The following is a 15,652-nucleotide window of genomic DNA, read 5'->3' on the forward strand; positions in this document are numbered from 1 at the left end:
GCGGCCGAGAATGGTGAGTTATACCCGCACTGCACGTATGAATCGATCGGCATGCACGTAGAGAGACTTATAATCAATACTTGAGGTTATTTCCTATTATATCAGTACGTCCCGTGTAGCCCGACAAGTCAAGTGGAAAGCGTAACTCTTTCCAAGTGGCTGTTGTTTCTCTGACATTAATCTTTGAAAAAGTTTGAAGGCCACGTAACGTAGGTCGTGGAATGTTCAAGGAAGCTCAAGCAGTTGGAAAGATTCTGCCACTGACGAAGAGCAGTGGATGATTATGGAAACGACTGACAGTTTTCAAAATCTATCCAGTTGCTCTAGTAACTGTATTCTTGCGTATCTCCTTAACTGGATGTCTAGCGATCATAAACGCTCAACGAAAACTGTAAGAGAACGAACTACCGACAAAAATATAAGACAGAATTTTCTGTAACAAGACAGCGGTATGTTGCAGGACACGTGCACGACTATCTCAAGAATGCCCCTAGTTTTGGGATTGATCGTACGACTAACACGCGATCTGGCCGTTCCCAATACACTCTGTAGCCCGTACAATAGTATAGTATTGTAGAAGAGTATTTCTGATATTTAATGTTTGTCTATTTCTGAACGTACCTCTGACTGTGAGTTTTGCGATTCTCCTGTCCGCCTCCCCCACCCCGTTACTGGCCAGACACTCGTACGTTCCGGAATCGTTCACCTAGACGGAATAGAAATAGAACATAACGAACAATGGCAACATTTTACTTGATATTTATCTAGATAACTCCTGTAAAAAAACGCCTTTGTCTCTTATGTATTATTATGTACGATTGTATGTAAACTATGTATCTTTTTTATTGTTACATTGTGAATAATAGTAAAGTTTTAAAAATGCAGCAAAACAAATATAAGGAATGTGTGTTTAGGTCAGTATCAATTGTGGCAAGTACATAATCATGAATGCTCTACGCTTGAAAAAATATTTTTTTACATTGTGCAGTAAGACTTTACAATGACAGAAATAATGGTTGATATTGAATACCCATGTCCGCTATTTCCTGTTGTAGATTGAATGGTGTTTGTACATATTTGTATATAGTGTGTTTCTGTGTGCTTGTCCTGTTTTTTTTTTAACAATTGTAAAAATCGAATAACATCCGTGTCCATAATATCACCAGGGTCCATAATATCGCCACCTTGAGAAAAAGTGTGCTTAAAGATATTTTTACTGCAACGTACCCTAGGTATGTACATTTGAGGTGTGCAGGAGTGCATACCAAAAGTATGTTGCAGTAAAAATATCTTAAAGCACACTATTTCTCAAGGTGGCGATATCATGGACCCTGGTGATATTATGGACACGGATGTTACACAATTCAGGGGTGCATCAGCATTTCCTGCTTTTGTACGATTTTGTTTGTTTTGAATTGATTTTAATTGATTTTAAATAAAACTACTGTAAAAGAAATGTTCACCTGGACGTTGAGAAACACCACAGAACACGCCAGCACGTCGGACGACAGCGGCTGCGTCACAGTGCGCAGGCGCGCGCCTTCCTTTGTCCACGTGATGTTTGGTGTCGGGTTACCGTCCGCCACGCACTGGAGAGTCGCGCGCTCTGATTGGTCCACTGACAGAGACTCCGAAACGCTGATGATGGAAGCCGGATCTGAGGAAGATATATTGAAACGAACGTGAGTGATGGCAGTGACAAAAGTGCACATATTAAACGTCAGGATCTACCTCGTAATCACTGCTGTACATCGCCAATCCCGCCAGCAACGGGGCTGGGAAATATTAAAAAATCTCGTTTTATGCTTCTGAGATTAGCAATGAAAACGTCGATGGTTTGATGTACACTGTAGATACAACCATGCTGATTGTTGCTGCCCTTTGGTGGTTCACCCTTAGGGTTTTCAACCAATAGAAGGAACAAAGGGGAATACTAAGTAGTGCTCTTTCACCGTGTAAGGATAGTGATGAAATGAATGGATTTAGGGGCCTAAAGGTTGGGTTTTGGAGTACTTACTCCATCATACCTCATTGATTGGTGTTTTTATTGCTCATTTCTTTAACTACGGTGTAAGAGCAGCATGTATAAATAGCTATCTATCGTTGATATAGACTTTTCATATGTTTTGTATCTATCCGTCTGAAGTCAATCTTTTGACTTTCAATCATCACTATTTTGATCAGCTGATAGTTACATGGGGAACTTAAATTTTCTCAATTCTTCATTTCAGAGTATTTAATAGGATAGGGGCTCATCGCCTCTGAAAAGTGCTTCATAGAAATGAACAGCTCTTAAGATTTGTGTATTTCCTGATACAAGGGTAACCAATTTTTATTAAAGCCAATATATTCGCTTCCTTTTGGAACTCGTTGGCGCCAATACTTCAAACATAAAGTTCCCCAAACGTGAACCGTTATGCTTTCCTAGTTATGAGTCGTTGTGTAATTTAGTGCTTTCCTAAGTCGTAATATTCATCTAAGCATTCTTCTTTCTTACGAACGCAGTAAGCATGTCGTAAACTTCTGCACCATTCTTCTTCTATATTAGCGTGGTTGGTGTACAGTAATATTACTATACATCCGTCTTACCTATGCACATAGCAAGATGTATCTGCCTTTTCCCGTTAGGCTATCTATTGTACAGGAACTAATATTACCCCACATTTCGGAAACACCTTCCCAAGTAAGACAAATTTTCCACATCCAACCTCCCGTTCTTCTTGTTAACAGAATTTATTTCTTCTTAACACCTCGGCCTCGTTAATATGGAATCCCACAGCAGTAAACGTCGTTTATGATTCTTCAAGCCTGTTACGGTGTCTATTCATAACTGTATCGTTTTGACGGTGTGTACGCTGGTTATTAGATTTGGTGATAAAATATGAAGGGGAACTCTCACACTGACTAATCGTTCCCTCCCTATCCCTCTTCTATAGTAACTAGTTACTTTCATGGGCGCTGTTCAGAAAAAAACTTTTGGAGGACTTCTACAGTTACTGTAGCAGTTTCTTTCCCCGGACTGCAAAATTATAGAACTTTCTCACCAAAACATTTGATTTTGAACTTACTTTATTATTTTGTAATCATCATTATGTACAAAGTTTTGTTATCTATTTTTATTTTATTGACCCCAGGAAGAATAGTGCTTTTAAGCACTAATGGGGATTGAAATAAACAAACAAACAAACAAACATGCTTGCCTCTCGAATATAATCCTCAAGCTTTCAACGTAAACATATTCACCGCCATCTTTTGGCATTGTTATATATCTGTCCTACAGTGTGTCATCTCGTAATCTCTGTGTTGTTGCCTGTTATTGTTTTTGGGAATTTTGTGACAAAATTGTACCCCATTCAGGGAAAATCCACACACGCCCTCCCAACTGACTGTCTCTCACCATGGTAACGGGTGTTGGGTTACAAAATGTTGCAATTATATAGTAGGAGGAATTTAGACTCCTGTCACCATATATGTGAATGTGTGAAGAACTAACAGAGCAGACCACATGCGAAGGTAAACCTTATGCATTTGCTTTGCAAATGTCACCTTTCTAGGTTGGCTTTACATTGAGCATCGCCGCTAAAAACAAAACAAAACAAAAAAGTAACAAACAAACAAACAAGTTCACGTACATAGCACTTCTAGCCGGAGACTGGAGGCGGCTGGTCTGACCACGTGATCCGCGATGCAGGCGTACGCCCCTGTGTCTGCTCTGGTCACGTGATGAATAAGTAATGAGGGAGACGCCATGTTTCCTCCGGAGTACTTCCCTGTGAGGTCGCAGAACAGTGTTAATGGCGCGGGTATAGAAAATAGTCAGATAGAAAACAGATACGCCGACGCTGCTACGCCGACAGGATATTTTTGTTTCGAATATATTGTAGTTTGTACCTTCTACTCGATTTTCGTATTTGTGAAGTGAGCCCTACTATAATTCTACTACCCTTCGCAGACTTGTAGGGCGCGGCGTTGTTTTTTTTCGATGAGCGACGGGAATTATACCGCGGAGGGACGGTTTTGCTGCTGAGGGAGTTTTGCCAGGGAAAGACGGTTTCGCTGCCCAACGCCGCGCCCTGCAAGTCTGCGAAGGAGGTCAATTTTTTTACCGCGTCGAAGTGAGTCATTTTGAGATCTTTTACTATAGAAATCCCCATAGGGCGAAAACTGTACTCTGCTACCTTAACTATAGAAATGCCCATAAGACAAAAACCTGTGAATCCGATCGTCTCTACGCGTGCGCCGTCCTTCTCCCAGTGCAGTGAAGAGATGTTCGGCTTCGCGCCGCTCACTGCGCATGTCAGAGTTACCGTCCGGCGGTAGGTCGTGACGTAAGGGGAGTACGGTCCTACTTCAACAGTCGGAGGCACTGAAAAACAGGACAGAAACATTAGTCACTTATCAGGCATATTATAATTTTTTTTATTGATGAAACAATACAAAGACCAGGACAAAGTGGGACTGCACTCAAGTTGTATACTTAATTTAACAGCCCCACTTAAAAATGGAAACAGATACATGTGAAGAAAAACTCCCTCCCCATACAATATCATGTAAACAGAAGTACTCATGATTGCTATCAACCAAAGAAATTATTTGCACTGTCTATAAACTAGTACCCTATACATTAATGGCCTATGTTGCAATTAGCCCTCAGGCATGAATTTGGAAATAAAAACTGCTACTATAAGCTAGAATACATTTATATGACATCTACCAATGTGCTATACTAGGAAAGCTGCAATAACCAATGGAACGAAATGTAGTTGAAAATAGTTATCGACAATGTACTCTTTCATCTAGCCAATATTTGGAGGGGGTTGAGTGTTGGCATAGTTTAATGGCGTCGGCATCACGTCTGCAGTGGAGAGGTTCAATGTCGACGTCAACAATCCTTGCTTCTTCGCAGAAAATTACAATAATAATGATGAAACAATTGACTTAATGCAGAGCTTACGAAAGCATTATTTTCCTCACAGTAATCAAAAGTTTGCATCGCAAAAGGGCATTGTTTTGGATGACGTATGTAGTGATCTGCTATCCAGTCTTAGAATCTTGTTACTTTGAGTTTTCTTTTTTATGTAAGTTGATGCTTTTGCATACGCGAGTGTACAGATCAGTGCAATTCAGCTTGTTGTACATGTACCTCATGCCGCAAGGCTGATTTTCTTAATAAAGTGTAACTGTAACTGTAACCTTGTCTGAGGTTGATTCTAACATGACATGACATGACATGACATGACATAACATAACATAACATAACATAACATAACATAACATAACATAACATAACATAACATAACATAACATAACATAACATAACATAACATAACATGCCTGAAAATTGCTACAACATCAAATCGCAACACAGCCTAGCTACAACAAATGTAGCCTTATCATGTAACCGCTGCCAGTCCTTGAAACTGTGGCAGATGCTGTATCAAATCGGCAGCGCATTGCCACATCCCGCCTATCAGGCACGGTCATTACGGCTGGTTTGTTTGCATGTCGGCTAGACGCGGAGTCTGCCTACGGTCGATGGGTGGTAATGTCTGGGATTATGTCAAATTGGCTACAATGATGCTGAGTGGTGGAAATAATTGCCCGTAGTCAAGGATGTGAGTTGCTTTGTTATAAGACCTCGCCAGGCTCTAAATCACACCGGGAAGACTGGAGAGGTAGAACCATTAAGGGCCATTAGGGTTACTTTGTCCGGTATTAAGATACCCTTACAAAGTGAAGTTTCACGGCTGTATCAGCGGTTTCGTTACTGAACTTGACTTTTAAACCCCGTAAGGCCGCCTACGAGCACAAGCCTAAAAGCAATATGAATGAAACAGATGGCGTAGCCGACGGATTGATATTTCAATATGGGATAAAGATAGAGCGAAGTGAACATACCTCTTGACATTTTAGATATCGATGGTACATCGATAAGGGTTGTAGCTGTAAATTCCGCTGAATGTGCGGAACGAGATTGAGTATTCGGGGGTTTTGTTCTCAGCAGTTCAATACGTGAACTCTTTATCAATGAAATCCAGATACTCGTAATTCTCTCCGAGCGTTTTGCATATGTCATGGAGACTGGAACCTTTTGTTGCCTTGAAGCTCGTTTTTTTATCTTATCTTGAACATAAATATTCAGTCACAAGGTGATTTTATTACGTGCCATGTCATGTCATGTCATTCCTACTTTTGGAAGCTTGGGAATATTTTAGCCTCCATAGCATGCCAAAAACTGGGGGTTTGGGGGGTCTTCAGGGTCTTGCTATTTTCTGATTGCATACAGACAACATAGCCGGCCTGGTTGTATTACTCCCGTTTTTTGGCTAATTAGACAACAACCAAATACTACCAAAGCCCCAGTTCTATAAGCCTGCTACGGAGGCTAGGGATATTTTGAGACGTTGATTCACATTCAGAAGACGATATTGTCGCGTTTGTATGCTGTACCAGCTACTTTCCTGACAAATGAACCAAGCAAAGTTCGACTTCAGAGAAAGCATCGAACAACTAAAGCAATTTGATACTATCACGGACGGAATAAAATGGATTTTCTAACCTACTACGGGGCATCGTTCATGTACGTGCACAGCTGCTCGCAATGTAGGTTCATACGCAATACCAGAGGAATATAATCTATGGCTAAATGAGTTTGTATATATAGCCATTTGTATGTTTGACTTCTTGTAGCATATATCATAAAATCTGCCAAACACGTATTGTCTACGGTTGATCGTTGACTCTGGATTCACTACTAGTACCATTCATAGCCCTGGTTAAGAAGCAAAAAGGCCACTTTGCACATAGAAGAATAGTCAATGGGTAAATGTGTTTATATAGAGCCCCACGTATGTTTGACTTCTTCTGGCATATGTCATACAATCTACCAAACACGTATTGTCTACGGTTGATCGTTGTCGTTGACTATCATAGCCATGGAAAAAGGCATTTTGCACATAGCAAAATAGTCTATGGGTAAATGTGTTATATATAGCCCTGCGTATGTCTGACATATGTCATACACTACAAGCTTGACTTCATGTATACATGTCACGAATGTGGATATCTGGACCCACAGCCGCATGACTAAAAGTCTCCCGCTGCAGGGGAAGACGCAGTCAGGCTTGCAGAGAGCAGCTTCATTCTAGACCCATCCAAGGTCGTACTGGTGACCTTGAGGATGCGGGATTTGACACGGAAAATTAGGGTTGGAGGGAGCAGATCTTCCTAAATCCGGGCTGCCGTAATCCGATCCGGGCTTCTGTAATCCGATCGTAGACTGGAACTCGTTGCCACCAAGCACAGTAGGGGCATCATCACTAGACAAATTTAAACAACTCCTGCAATTAAATGTGCAAAGATTGAGTGTAACATGTCGTTCGGTGTAATGTAGCTAGCTGCGAAGCTGGTGTGTTACGCCGAAGGGCGGTTATACTGGCTATATTGATACAGATACAGATCCGGGCTGCAGTAACCCGATCCGCAGGTAGGGGGCCAGAAGTGATCTTCTGGGATTGCAGCTGAGAATCCGGTTCGCCGCTCATTGGTGGCCCCTGACCCCTCACGTCTGGTGCGGGCTGCAGGGCGTGTGGACTACCGTACGGGGTGAAGGACCGGCATCACGCATCACTGCCGCCATATTGCCATAGTTATACGTGATGTTACAGCGCGAATGTAGCCCTTGTGCCTTTACCAGGCTTCGGGAAGCGGCTGGTAAGAGTAGAAATTGAATTGGCCAAATAGACAGATGATATGCCAGGGGATGATATAGTCCGCGCTAAGAGACCTTAATTTAAGTAATTGAGGGACGGACATCACGGTTCGGCTGCTGCCATTTTGCCGTAGTTTTAGGTGATGTTGCAGCCTCTACCAGTCTTCGAGAAGCGGCTGAAAAGAGTGGAAATTGGCCAAGTAGACGGATGATATAACTTATGCCAGGGGAGTTGGTCCGCGCTAAGGGAACTTTAGTAAATGACTGCTGCCCTATTGCCGTAGTTTTACGTGATGTTACAGCGCATTCGTAGCATCTACCAGGCTTCGGGAAAGGTTAGAAATTGGACAGACAGATGATATACCAGGGGAGTTGGGTAAGGTATGCTTACATTTCGGATTTCATGTAGTGCAAAACATTTATTGGTTCTCTTTTGGTATGAAAACTTCTGACAGTATTGAGCTGTCAAGGTTCACGTAGCTTACATCAAATGAAGGTTAACTTATACCGTCCAATGTAATGTTCGTAATGATGAAAACTATCAAACCAAGGTTCTTTCAATCACAGCAGGAAGCACAAGTTTAATTAGTTCCGTGATGTATGTGTGACTTCAAAGCCTCGCCGGTAGTTGTGGAAGGCTTTCATTACAGAAACTCATCAGTGACTTTTAATTACAACCGGTGACTGCATGGCGGCGGGTATATGAAACAGTCGGACCACCCAGTGCAGGGAACGTGGAAAGCTCCTGTTGGAAAATTCCCTCAAGATATCGAACTAGGAATTTCGGCTTGCTGTTCTTTGATAGCATACGTTTTACCGGTAGAGTTTTTGGCCTCTGCCAGGCTTCAGAGTCACCTGCAACAATCTAAGTGCTTGATTAAGTTTCAACTGTTTTATCAAGATGAATATGGCGGCGTGGTACAGACAGAATTAATCAATTAACAAGGAAACATGTTGTGGGAGATTGCGGGGGCGGCGCGAAAGCTTTGAAGTGAGTAATTATGTGTCAATCAAACATGATTAATTCTACGTTCTGCGGTACGAAGTGCAAGGAGGGTTAACGGTCCTGACGCAACCTTGTCCATCACTTTTTCATTAAGATGACGGATTATGCCATTAAAAACACCTTGTATCAATAACTTCGCACATGAAGAACGAAAATACGAGTAATGTCTAACAAATGATGGTGCAACCATAGGCGGGTGGCCATGCAGGAAGCTGCCATAACGTTTCCCAATCGATATCAATTATGCGGGATGCTGCTGGATTGTAAATCAGGCTCATCCTGTGTGATGGACTCAGACAGCGCGAGTAATAAAAGAGGACGGTCTACTGACGGTCGGGACACGCGAGAGATACTGATGATGCGACACTGTCCCATGCAGTGTAAAACTTCTAAAGTTACTCTCCAAGCAGAGTTGTGGGCCTTGGCTTTTTTGGCGTGTTTTTAGGCTTTTTTATCCTGCTTTCTGTTTAGTACTGGTATCTCTTTTGGGCTGGCTCTTTCTTTCTTTCTTTCTTTCTTTCTTTCTTTCTTTCTTTCTTTCTTTCTTTCTTTCTTTCTTTCTTTCTTTCTTTCTTTCTCTCTCTCTCTCCCTCCCTCTCTCTCTCTCTTCAAGTCTGTCTCTTGCTCGATGTCTGTCTCCCAGTCTGCCTGTCCCCTTTTCTCTTGTATTGGTGCTGCCTCCATACCCGGGACTGCCGTCCATGCCTGTGCTGTTCATGATATTTCCAGATGCTGCCGGCAATTATTCACCCTGCCCACCGGCGGACAAAGGCATGCCAAACTACAGAGTACTTTCAATTTTGTCGCGTGGTTACGAGAACTTTTGGGAACTATTGGCATGGTTACACTCACGTCTGCTAAGTGTAACGATAACTATCTCTCTGTCTCTCTGTCTCTGTCTCTCTCTCTTTCTCTCTGTCTCTGTCTCTCTGTCTCTCTCTCTTTAGCTTCAAGTCTGTCTCTTTATCTTGCTCTATGTCCGTCTTCCAGTGTCTGCCTTCCATGCCCGGGACTGCCTTCCATCCAGATGCTGCCGGCAATTCTTCACCCTCCCTGCCGGCGGACAAAGGCATGCCAAACTACAGAGTACTTCCAATCCGTAACGGATGGGTCATTCAGCTGATATCATATATATTCATGGAGCTCGGTACTCAGATGGGCCATCCTGCAGTTTGAGGCTGACAATCAAACGGGGGCTTATGAATGGCCGGGACCACAAAGGGTTGACAGTCAGGAGGGGGTGTATTAAGTCTTTCATATCGCTGTGTGTAGCGGGAATGTTACGATGTCAATAAACGGTGGAACTGAACGGTGAGATGAATACGAATCACAGGAGATGATCCTGTAGCTAGTGTCCACGAAGTAGGTAATTCTTTATTCTTCATTTTTGACACCAAAAAGCAAACCTTACAGGGATGAGACTCCCTGAATTACAAAAAAGTTTGCGTACACAAATGACAAATTATAAATTACAGCAGACAAAATGGGCGATATATACATCGACCGCTTGTAAAGCTGTAAACTTCAGGCAACTGTTTCTTTACTGAGTATATTGGATGAAACATATGTCCGCAAGGAAACAGTTGGACGTGTTCTTGTCTTGAGACAGTACAGTCCCGATGCATTATTGTATTAAACTTAACTTGCTGGATCATGAATTTTAGCCATTAAAAAACAAAAAAAGTAGAAAACCCCTACCTACCGACACTAGTTTTTCTTTCAAAACTGGAAACACAAGATTTATTTTCTTATGCCCAACTATTTCAACCACCGTGATAGGAATCCGTGGCAGCAATCAACCGTGATGATATGAGATTTTGTACTGACTATAACTGTACATTACTGAGCCATATGTAGGTATGATACCCCCCGGTACTGTAGGCAGAAACATCAGGTAGATCTATAGACCAGACATGTTTTAGCCTGTCTTCCCATGCACGCAATTAGCCTTCGGGCATGAGCTTGCAAATAAACTCTGTTATTAAACTAAACCTTATTTCCCTCAACGATACATCTCAAGTCTCACTACAGAAATCCAGTTATACCGGTAGGCAAACTAAGGACACATTTGTGGACTCACGTCTAGCCGAAGTACATTAGATTCCTATAAGCAATCAAATTGCCTTGATAAGAAAAGAAATCGGCATTGCCTTGTCTACTAAAGAAGTGTAAAACTTAGTGCGATGTGATGTTTCTTCTGCCTGTTGATGCGTCTAGCTTTAAATCGATAATAGTATTGAAAACGGGCGATATGGCGTATATAATTGTACACTCTATCGTATCAGTTCATTTCATTCTCCGACATTTTGGATTTGACTTGGACCGTAGCCTGACAGTACATGAAGTACTGAACTGCAAAATTGGAAACAAAACACATCTGTTACGTTGGGTTTTACAAGTCATTGGCATAATTTTTTGGGTGACTCAGCTGTGGGTTTGTGTATTTGTTTTTTGTTGTTGTCCGGACAGAGTAGGTTGACAACACGTGGGTGGGAAAGGATTGACAGGAAGAATGACGGAAAGTCCAAGGACCAGTCTCAGGTGTTGTGGGGAGTTCGAAGATCCCCAAATACACCTGAACAGCCCTCAAATCTTTTTTGTTTCTATAACCCCAAGTTAAAGTAGGCAAAGGTCAGCGAAAGTAGCCCCACAAAGTTTGTCCAGCCCTGTCTTTATCGTCATCGATTTTCGTCACAACTCCTTACCCGTGCCACGGTTGCTGAGATAAGCACGGTTTAATGTACTGTCCCCGCGATGCATGCATCCGTAATGGCACCGTTACGGCTACAATAAGCGGGGCAACGGCCACACTCAATGGCGTTTGTACCCCGTAATCTCCATTACATTAGTTTTACAGCAAAGTTATGGGTTATCAACACTTCTCACACCTCCAATTGCACATCGTAATAAGACAGATTGAACCACCAAGGCTTCTATTAACGATAATGACCGAGCGAGTTCCCTGTTGTTTAAGCCCGTCCATAGTCGAACCACCCATTAAAGCATCCAGTGCAGTTTGTAGGGTTTGAAAACCCGATTTTTCAAAGCCAAAATTCTAATCATTTATCTACATACTGAGTTGAATCAACTCTATCTATAGTGACCCTCATGGCGCAAAATTTACCAAAATCCTGACGGAAAATGGTCACTGGAAGGACCCTGGGCTGATTTTTAGGGTACCACCCAGAAAATAAAGGACTCAAGTTGGGGCTTGTTTCTGCAGTTTTAAATGTCTTAAGTATGAAATACTGATTGAAATGTGCTGATGTGGGGCAGTATGTGTCAATATCATGCCTTATTCAGAGTATTCCCAGTTTTTGCTGCTCTGAAATCGCATTGGATGCCATTAACGATAATGACCGAGCGAGTTCCCTGTTCTTTAAGCCCGTCCATAGTCACACCCCCCATTAAACCTGGATCCTCCCCAAGTTGACTTCTTTCTGGGACCAAATCGATTATAAACTCAATGTAAGCGAAGGTTGTAATGCATCATCGTCTACTCTACAATTAACGTTATCTTGTCCGCTAGGTAAGAGCCCGGGTTCGTGACTTTTCAGTTCACCGAAGCAATTCTGTTGTCATTAAGCTTGACTCTCTGTTCTTATTGGGTAGTGTGTGACTCTCCTGTATTATTGACAGGGCTGGAATCAGTGCGTACAGCCGTGAGGAGTTCCCGTTTGGCCACAGCAAGTCATTTTTATGGATGACATGCGCCCGCATTAATTTTCGCCTGATTTTGGAAAAAAAGAAGAAACTTTGTTGCCTTCTGACAGTGGTCACCATGCCGAAAATGGGCAAAGATGTCTGTTGCTATGCCGGAAGGTGTAGAGGAGACAAGAAAAGACTCTGATTTAATGTTTTGTTTCTTACTCTGATGCAGTGATATGTGATGCTGGCTGTGTATATGTGATGTTCCTACCGAATCAAAACCATGATTGAGTCAAAAATCTAAATTGTAGGAACCTTGTTTTTCTCGACCCGCCTTGTTTTTTATTCGCCCGCTCGCATTAGATTTGGAATCTCCTGTATTATTGACAAACTGAAATCAGCGTGTACAGCCGCGAGAGTCCGTGAGTTCCCGTTATCGACAGTTCGCCCGTAAAACGCCTTGTGGGGAAGCCTGTCCGCTGAAATTGGAAAAGCTGAAGCTGGACTGAGGATCGATGGGCAGGACTTATATAACATGCGGCGTTACGCGCTGCATGCAGCATTAGTCAGGGAAGACGTACGGAGTTGCGGAAGATGCATTGTTGAGACTGCACTTTGGGGATTGATGCTAAAGCAAATCGACAGAAACACGTTACATATACGTTACGGGAATATTTGATAAAGGTAGAGTCCCTGCATCTATAGCAGCGACACCTGTGCTAGGCAATGTGAACCAGCCAGAATTGCCCAGAGGAAGGTGACAGACGGTCACCGAAACGTCGGCTGAATAAAAGACTTGGTTGTGTAAAAAGAGTCTCTTTACCCAGTGACTTACCAACCTGATGAAAGTATTCACGGAGGTAGAGTCGTGGTTATGCATTTCAGTAAACATCAAGTAACAATAAAGCACCTCAGGATAGAAAATTTGGATTCAGAAAGTCAAAGTTGCAATTAGGCATATCATGTATATACGTACGTTACAGGAATATTTGATAAGGGTAGAGTCGTGGTTATGCATTTCAGTAAACATTAAGTAATAATGAAGCATACGTCGATGAAGGTTAGACATCCAGGTAATAAGATACGCCAAAATTAAAGCAGTTACTCAAGCAACTGGATATGATTTTGAAAACAGTCAGACGTTTCAGGTAGTATCCACTAGCTTTCGTCAGCGACTGAGGGACCAGAGGAGAAATGCAGGTTTATAACCACGATAAGCATAATGAAGCACCTCAAGATATTAAATTTGGATTCAGAAAGTCAAAGTTGCAATTAGGCATATATCATGAAGCAAGTTTTCCAACTCAAGAAATATGACTGACCAAAATTTTCAACTGTACAACCCCAGTCGTTGTCTAAGAATAAGCAATTGTGCATGTTGTTTCACCTGCAAAATGTTTTGTAGAAAATTTAAGGCAAAGGTTTTGTGTTCTTTTAGAAGGATCACTGTCTCCAGAACCGAGACCTCTGTCTATTAAGATAAGGCGAAAGAAATGTAGGTGGAATTTTCTTTTCAATAAAGAAACTCCTCAAAACGTTTAAGCCCTAAACTTTTCTGTCTCGCCAAAAACGCAGTTGTGAGAGAGGGAAAAGAAAGATCGAACGGTCATGTTTTATTCTGCCTGAGTAAGACACAGCCACGCACGCTGCTGTTATCAGGAATTCCACTTCAAAGAACGACACGCTCTCTGTGAGTCTGTAGGAGATAGCAGGTGGAGGCTGGGCCCCGTGGGTCACTGCTTCGTATTGAAGTCCGGGCACATCTAAGGCTGCTGCAAGGTTGGCAGAAAATTGACGCGGCGGCTTCAATATTGAAGCCCCAGCCCAAACGTATTGCCAATTGGGTACAAAAGTAAGTACTAAGCTTTTATCAGGTACCAGAAAAGACGAGTGAGGTTTTTGTGATTATGAAGGAAAAGGAAAACGAATTCTAGAGGATTAAAACGTATTTCACACCAGACTTTACTTGCAAGAAAGTGTTTTTAGGCGCCAGATTGAGTCATTGATTGTATAAATGGTGGCGACAGTTTCTTGCTATGCCTAAGCTTGCTCATAAGCCGTACATAGATTGTGCATCAGCAAAATGAACAAGAACAAGAGGAATTAAAGCAAACTCCACAGTACTAATCCTCCTTTCTATGGGAGAGGAACGAGTGCGGATGTCAGCTACAGCAGATGGCTTAGCAGTTCTTACACTAGAATGAAACTAAATGCCAAATGTAAACCAAATGTATCACCAAATTAGAAAGTAGATGAAGGAGTACAGAGTCGTAGCAATCTCTAGCTAACGTATATCTAGAATTAGAAATGTTTCGAAATGTAAGTCTTGAAAGTTTTGCAGTGGTTTCCATTATATTGCATTGATATTTTAATGCACATATCTTTCAACTGCGAACTTTATACACGGCCAAATCCTCGTCTTCCCTCCTAACGCGAAATGAAGTTCCAGTATTTTACGGAGTTACGAAGTACTTCTGATTCTTCGGTGTTTTACGAACTCAAAAAAGCTCAACTACGGCGTCGTAAGCTAGGAACAAAAGTGTTTTTCAAGTGAGCAATGGCCGTAGTCCAATGACTTCCTTTTACTGATCTTACAACCAGATTCTTGCTGAGGTACCTGAGGGAACGACTGGTTGAACCAACCATATAGAAGACATGTTTTTACGACTGCAAGCGGAGAATTCTCTAATCTGAACCCATCCATGTGCGACTCCCATCACTATGGTTTACAACTTTCACTTCTGGGGTAGTTACACCCGGCAGTGGCGCCAAAATTGAGGTTCAGGTCCAGAGCTGACCCCTCGACCTCTTGAACCAAAGGCGAGGCAATAAACTATTGGACAATTGCACACTACGTGATCAATTTGACATTTGACTGGCTGGTATGGATGAACTCACTCCAACACGCCCCAGATGCTTCAAACCGTTTCAGAGGAGGCCGTTTCTTCTTTTTTTCCAGCCTTTATTTAGCCTTGAAAATGTACAGTATCATATATGTAATAGTACCATTCTTCAAGAGTTCAAGGGGAGGTAGTTCAGGTTTTTTTTTTACAAATTCTTCGGTTCAGTTACAATATTAAATCAGTCATAGAAATACAATATAAATACATAAAAAAGTCCATACAAAATTCAAACATTATCTCGATTCATATCTTATCAATATCAACATCCAAGTTTCATTCCACAAATTATAGTCATTCTAAGTGACTCGACGCAGTCGGTTTTTAAAAGCTGCAACCGACGTGGCCGTTTCACATTAGAATTCCTCCTGAGCGTCCTGCTATTAA

The 15,652-nt window shown here is 42.0% G+C and overlaps 1 protein-coding gene across 1 annotated transcript in view; it reads right to left on the reverse strand.

The window, feature by feature from the left end:
* Nucleotides 1-15,652, reverse strand: part of LOC109462086 (nectin-4-like) — a 78,087-nt gene that overhangs the window by 7,056 nt on the left and 55,379 nt on the right. The window contains exons 3-6 of the mRNA XM_019758584.1: nucleotides 4,211-4,366; nucleotides 3,633-3,770; nucleotides 1,464-1,657; nucleotides 622-706 (exon numbers count right to left, since the gene is read on the reverse strand). Of these exons, the coding sequence (XP_019614143.1) occupies nucleotides 622-706; nucleotides 1,464-1,657; nucleotides 3,633-3,770; nucleotides 4,211-4,366 (573 nt within the window). The remainder of the gene's footprint in view (nucleotides 1-621; nucleotides 707-1,463; nucleotides 1,658-3,632; nucleotides 3,771-4,210; nucleotides 4,367-15,652) is intronic.

The sequence above is a fragment of the Branchiostoma belcheri genome, unplaced genomic scaffold (genome assembly GCF_001625305.1).
Source record: "Branchiostoma belcheri isolate BF01 breed outbred unplaced genomic scaffold, Haploidv18h27 scaffold99, whole genome shotgun sequence".
In the NCBI taxonomy this organism is placed as follows: domain Eukaryota; kingdom Metazoa; phylum Chordata; class Leptocardii; order Amphioxiformes; family Branchiostomatidae; genus Branchiostoma; species Branchiostoma belcheri.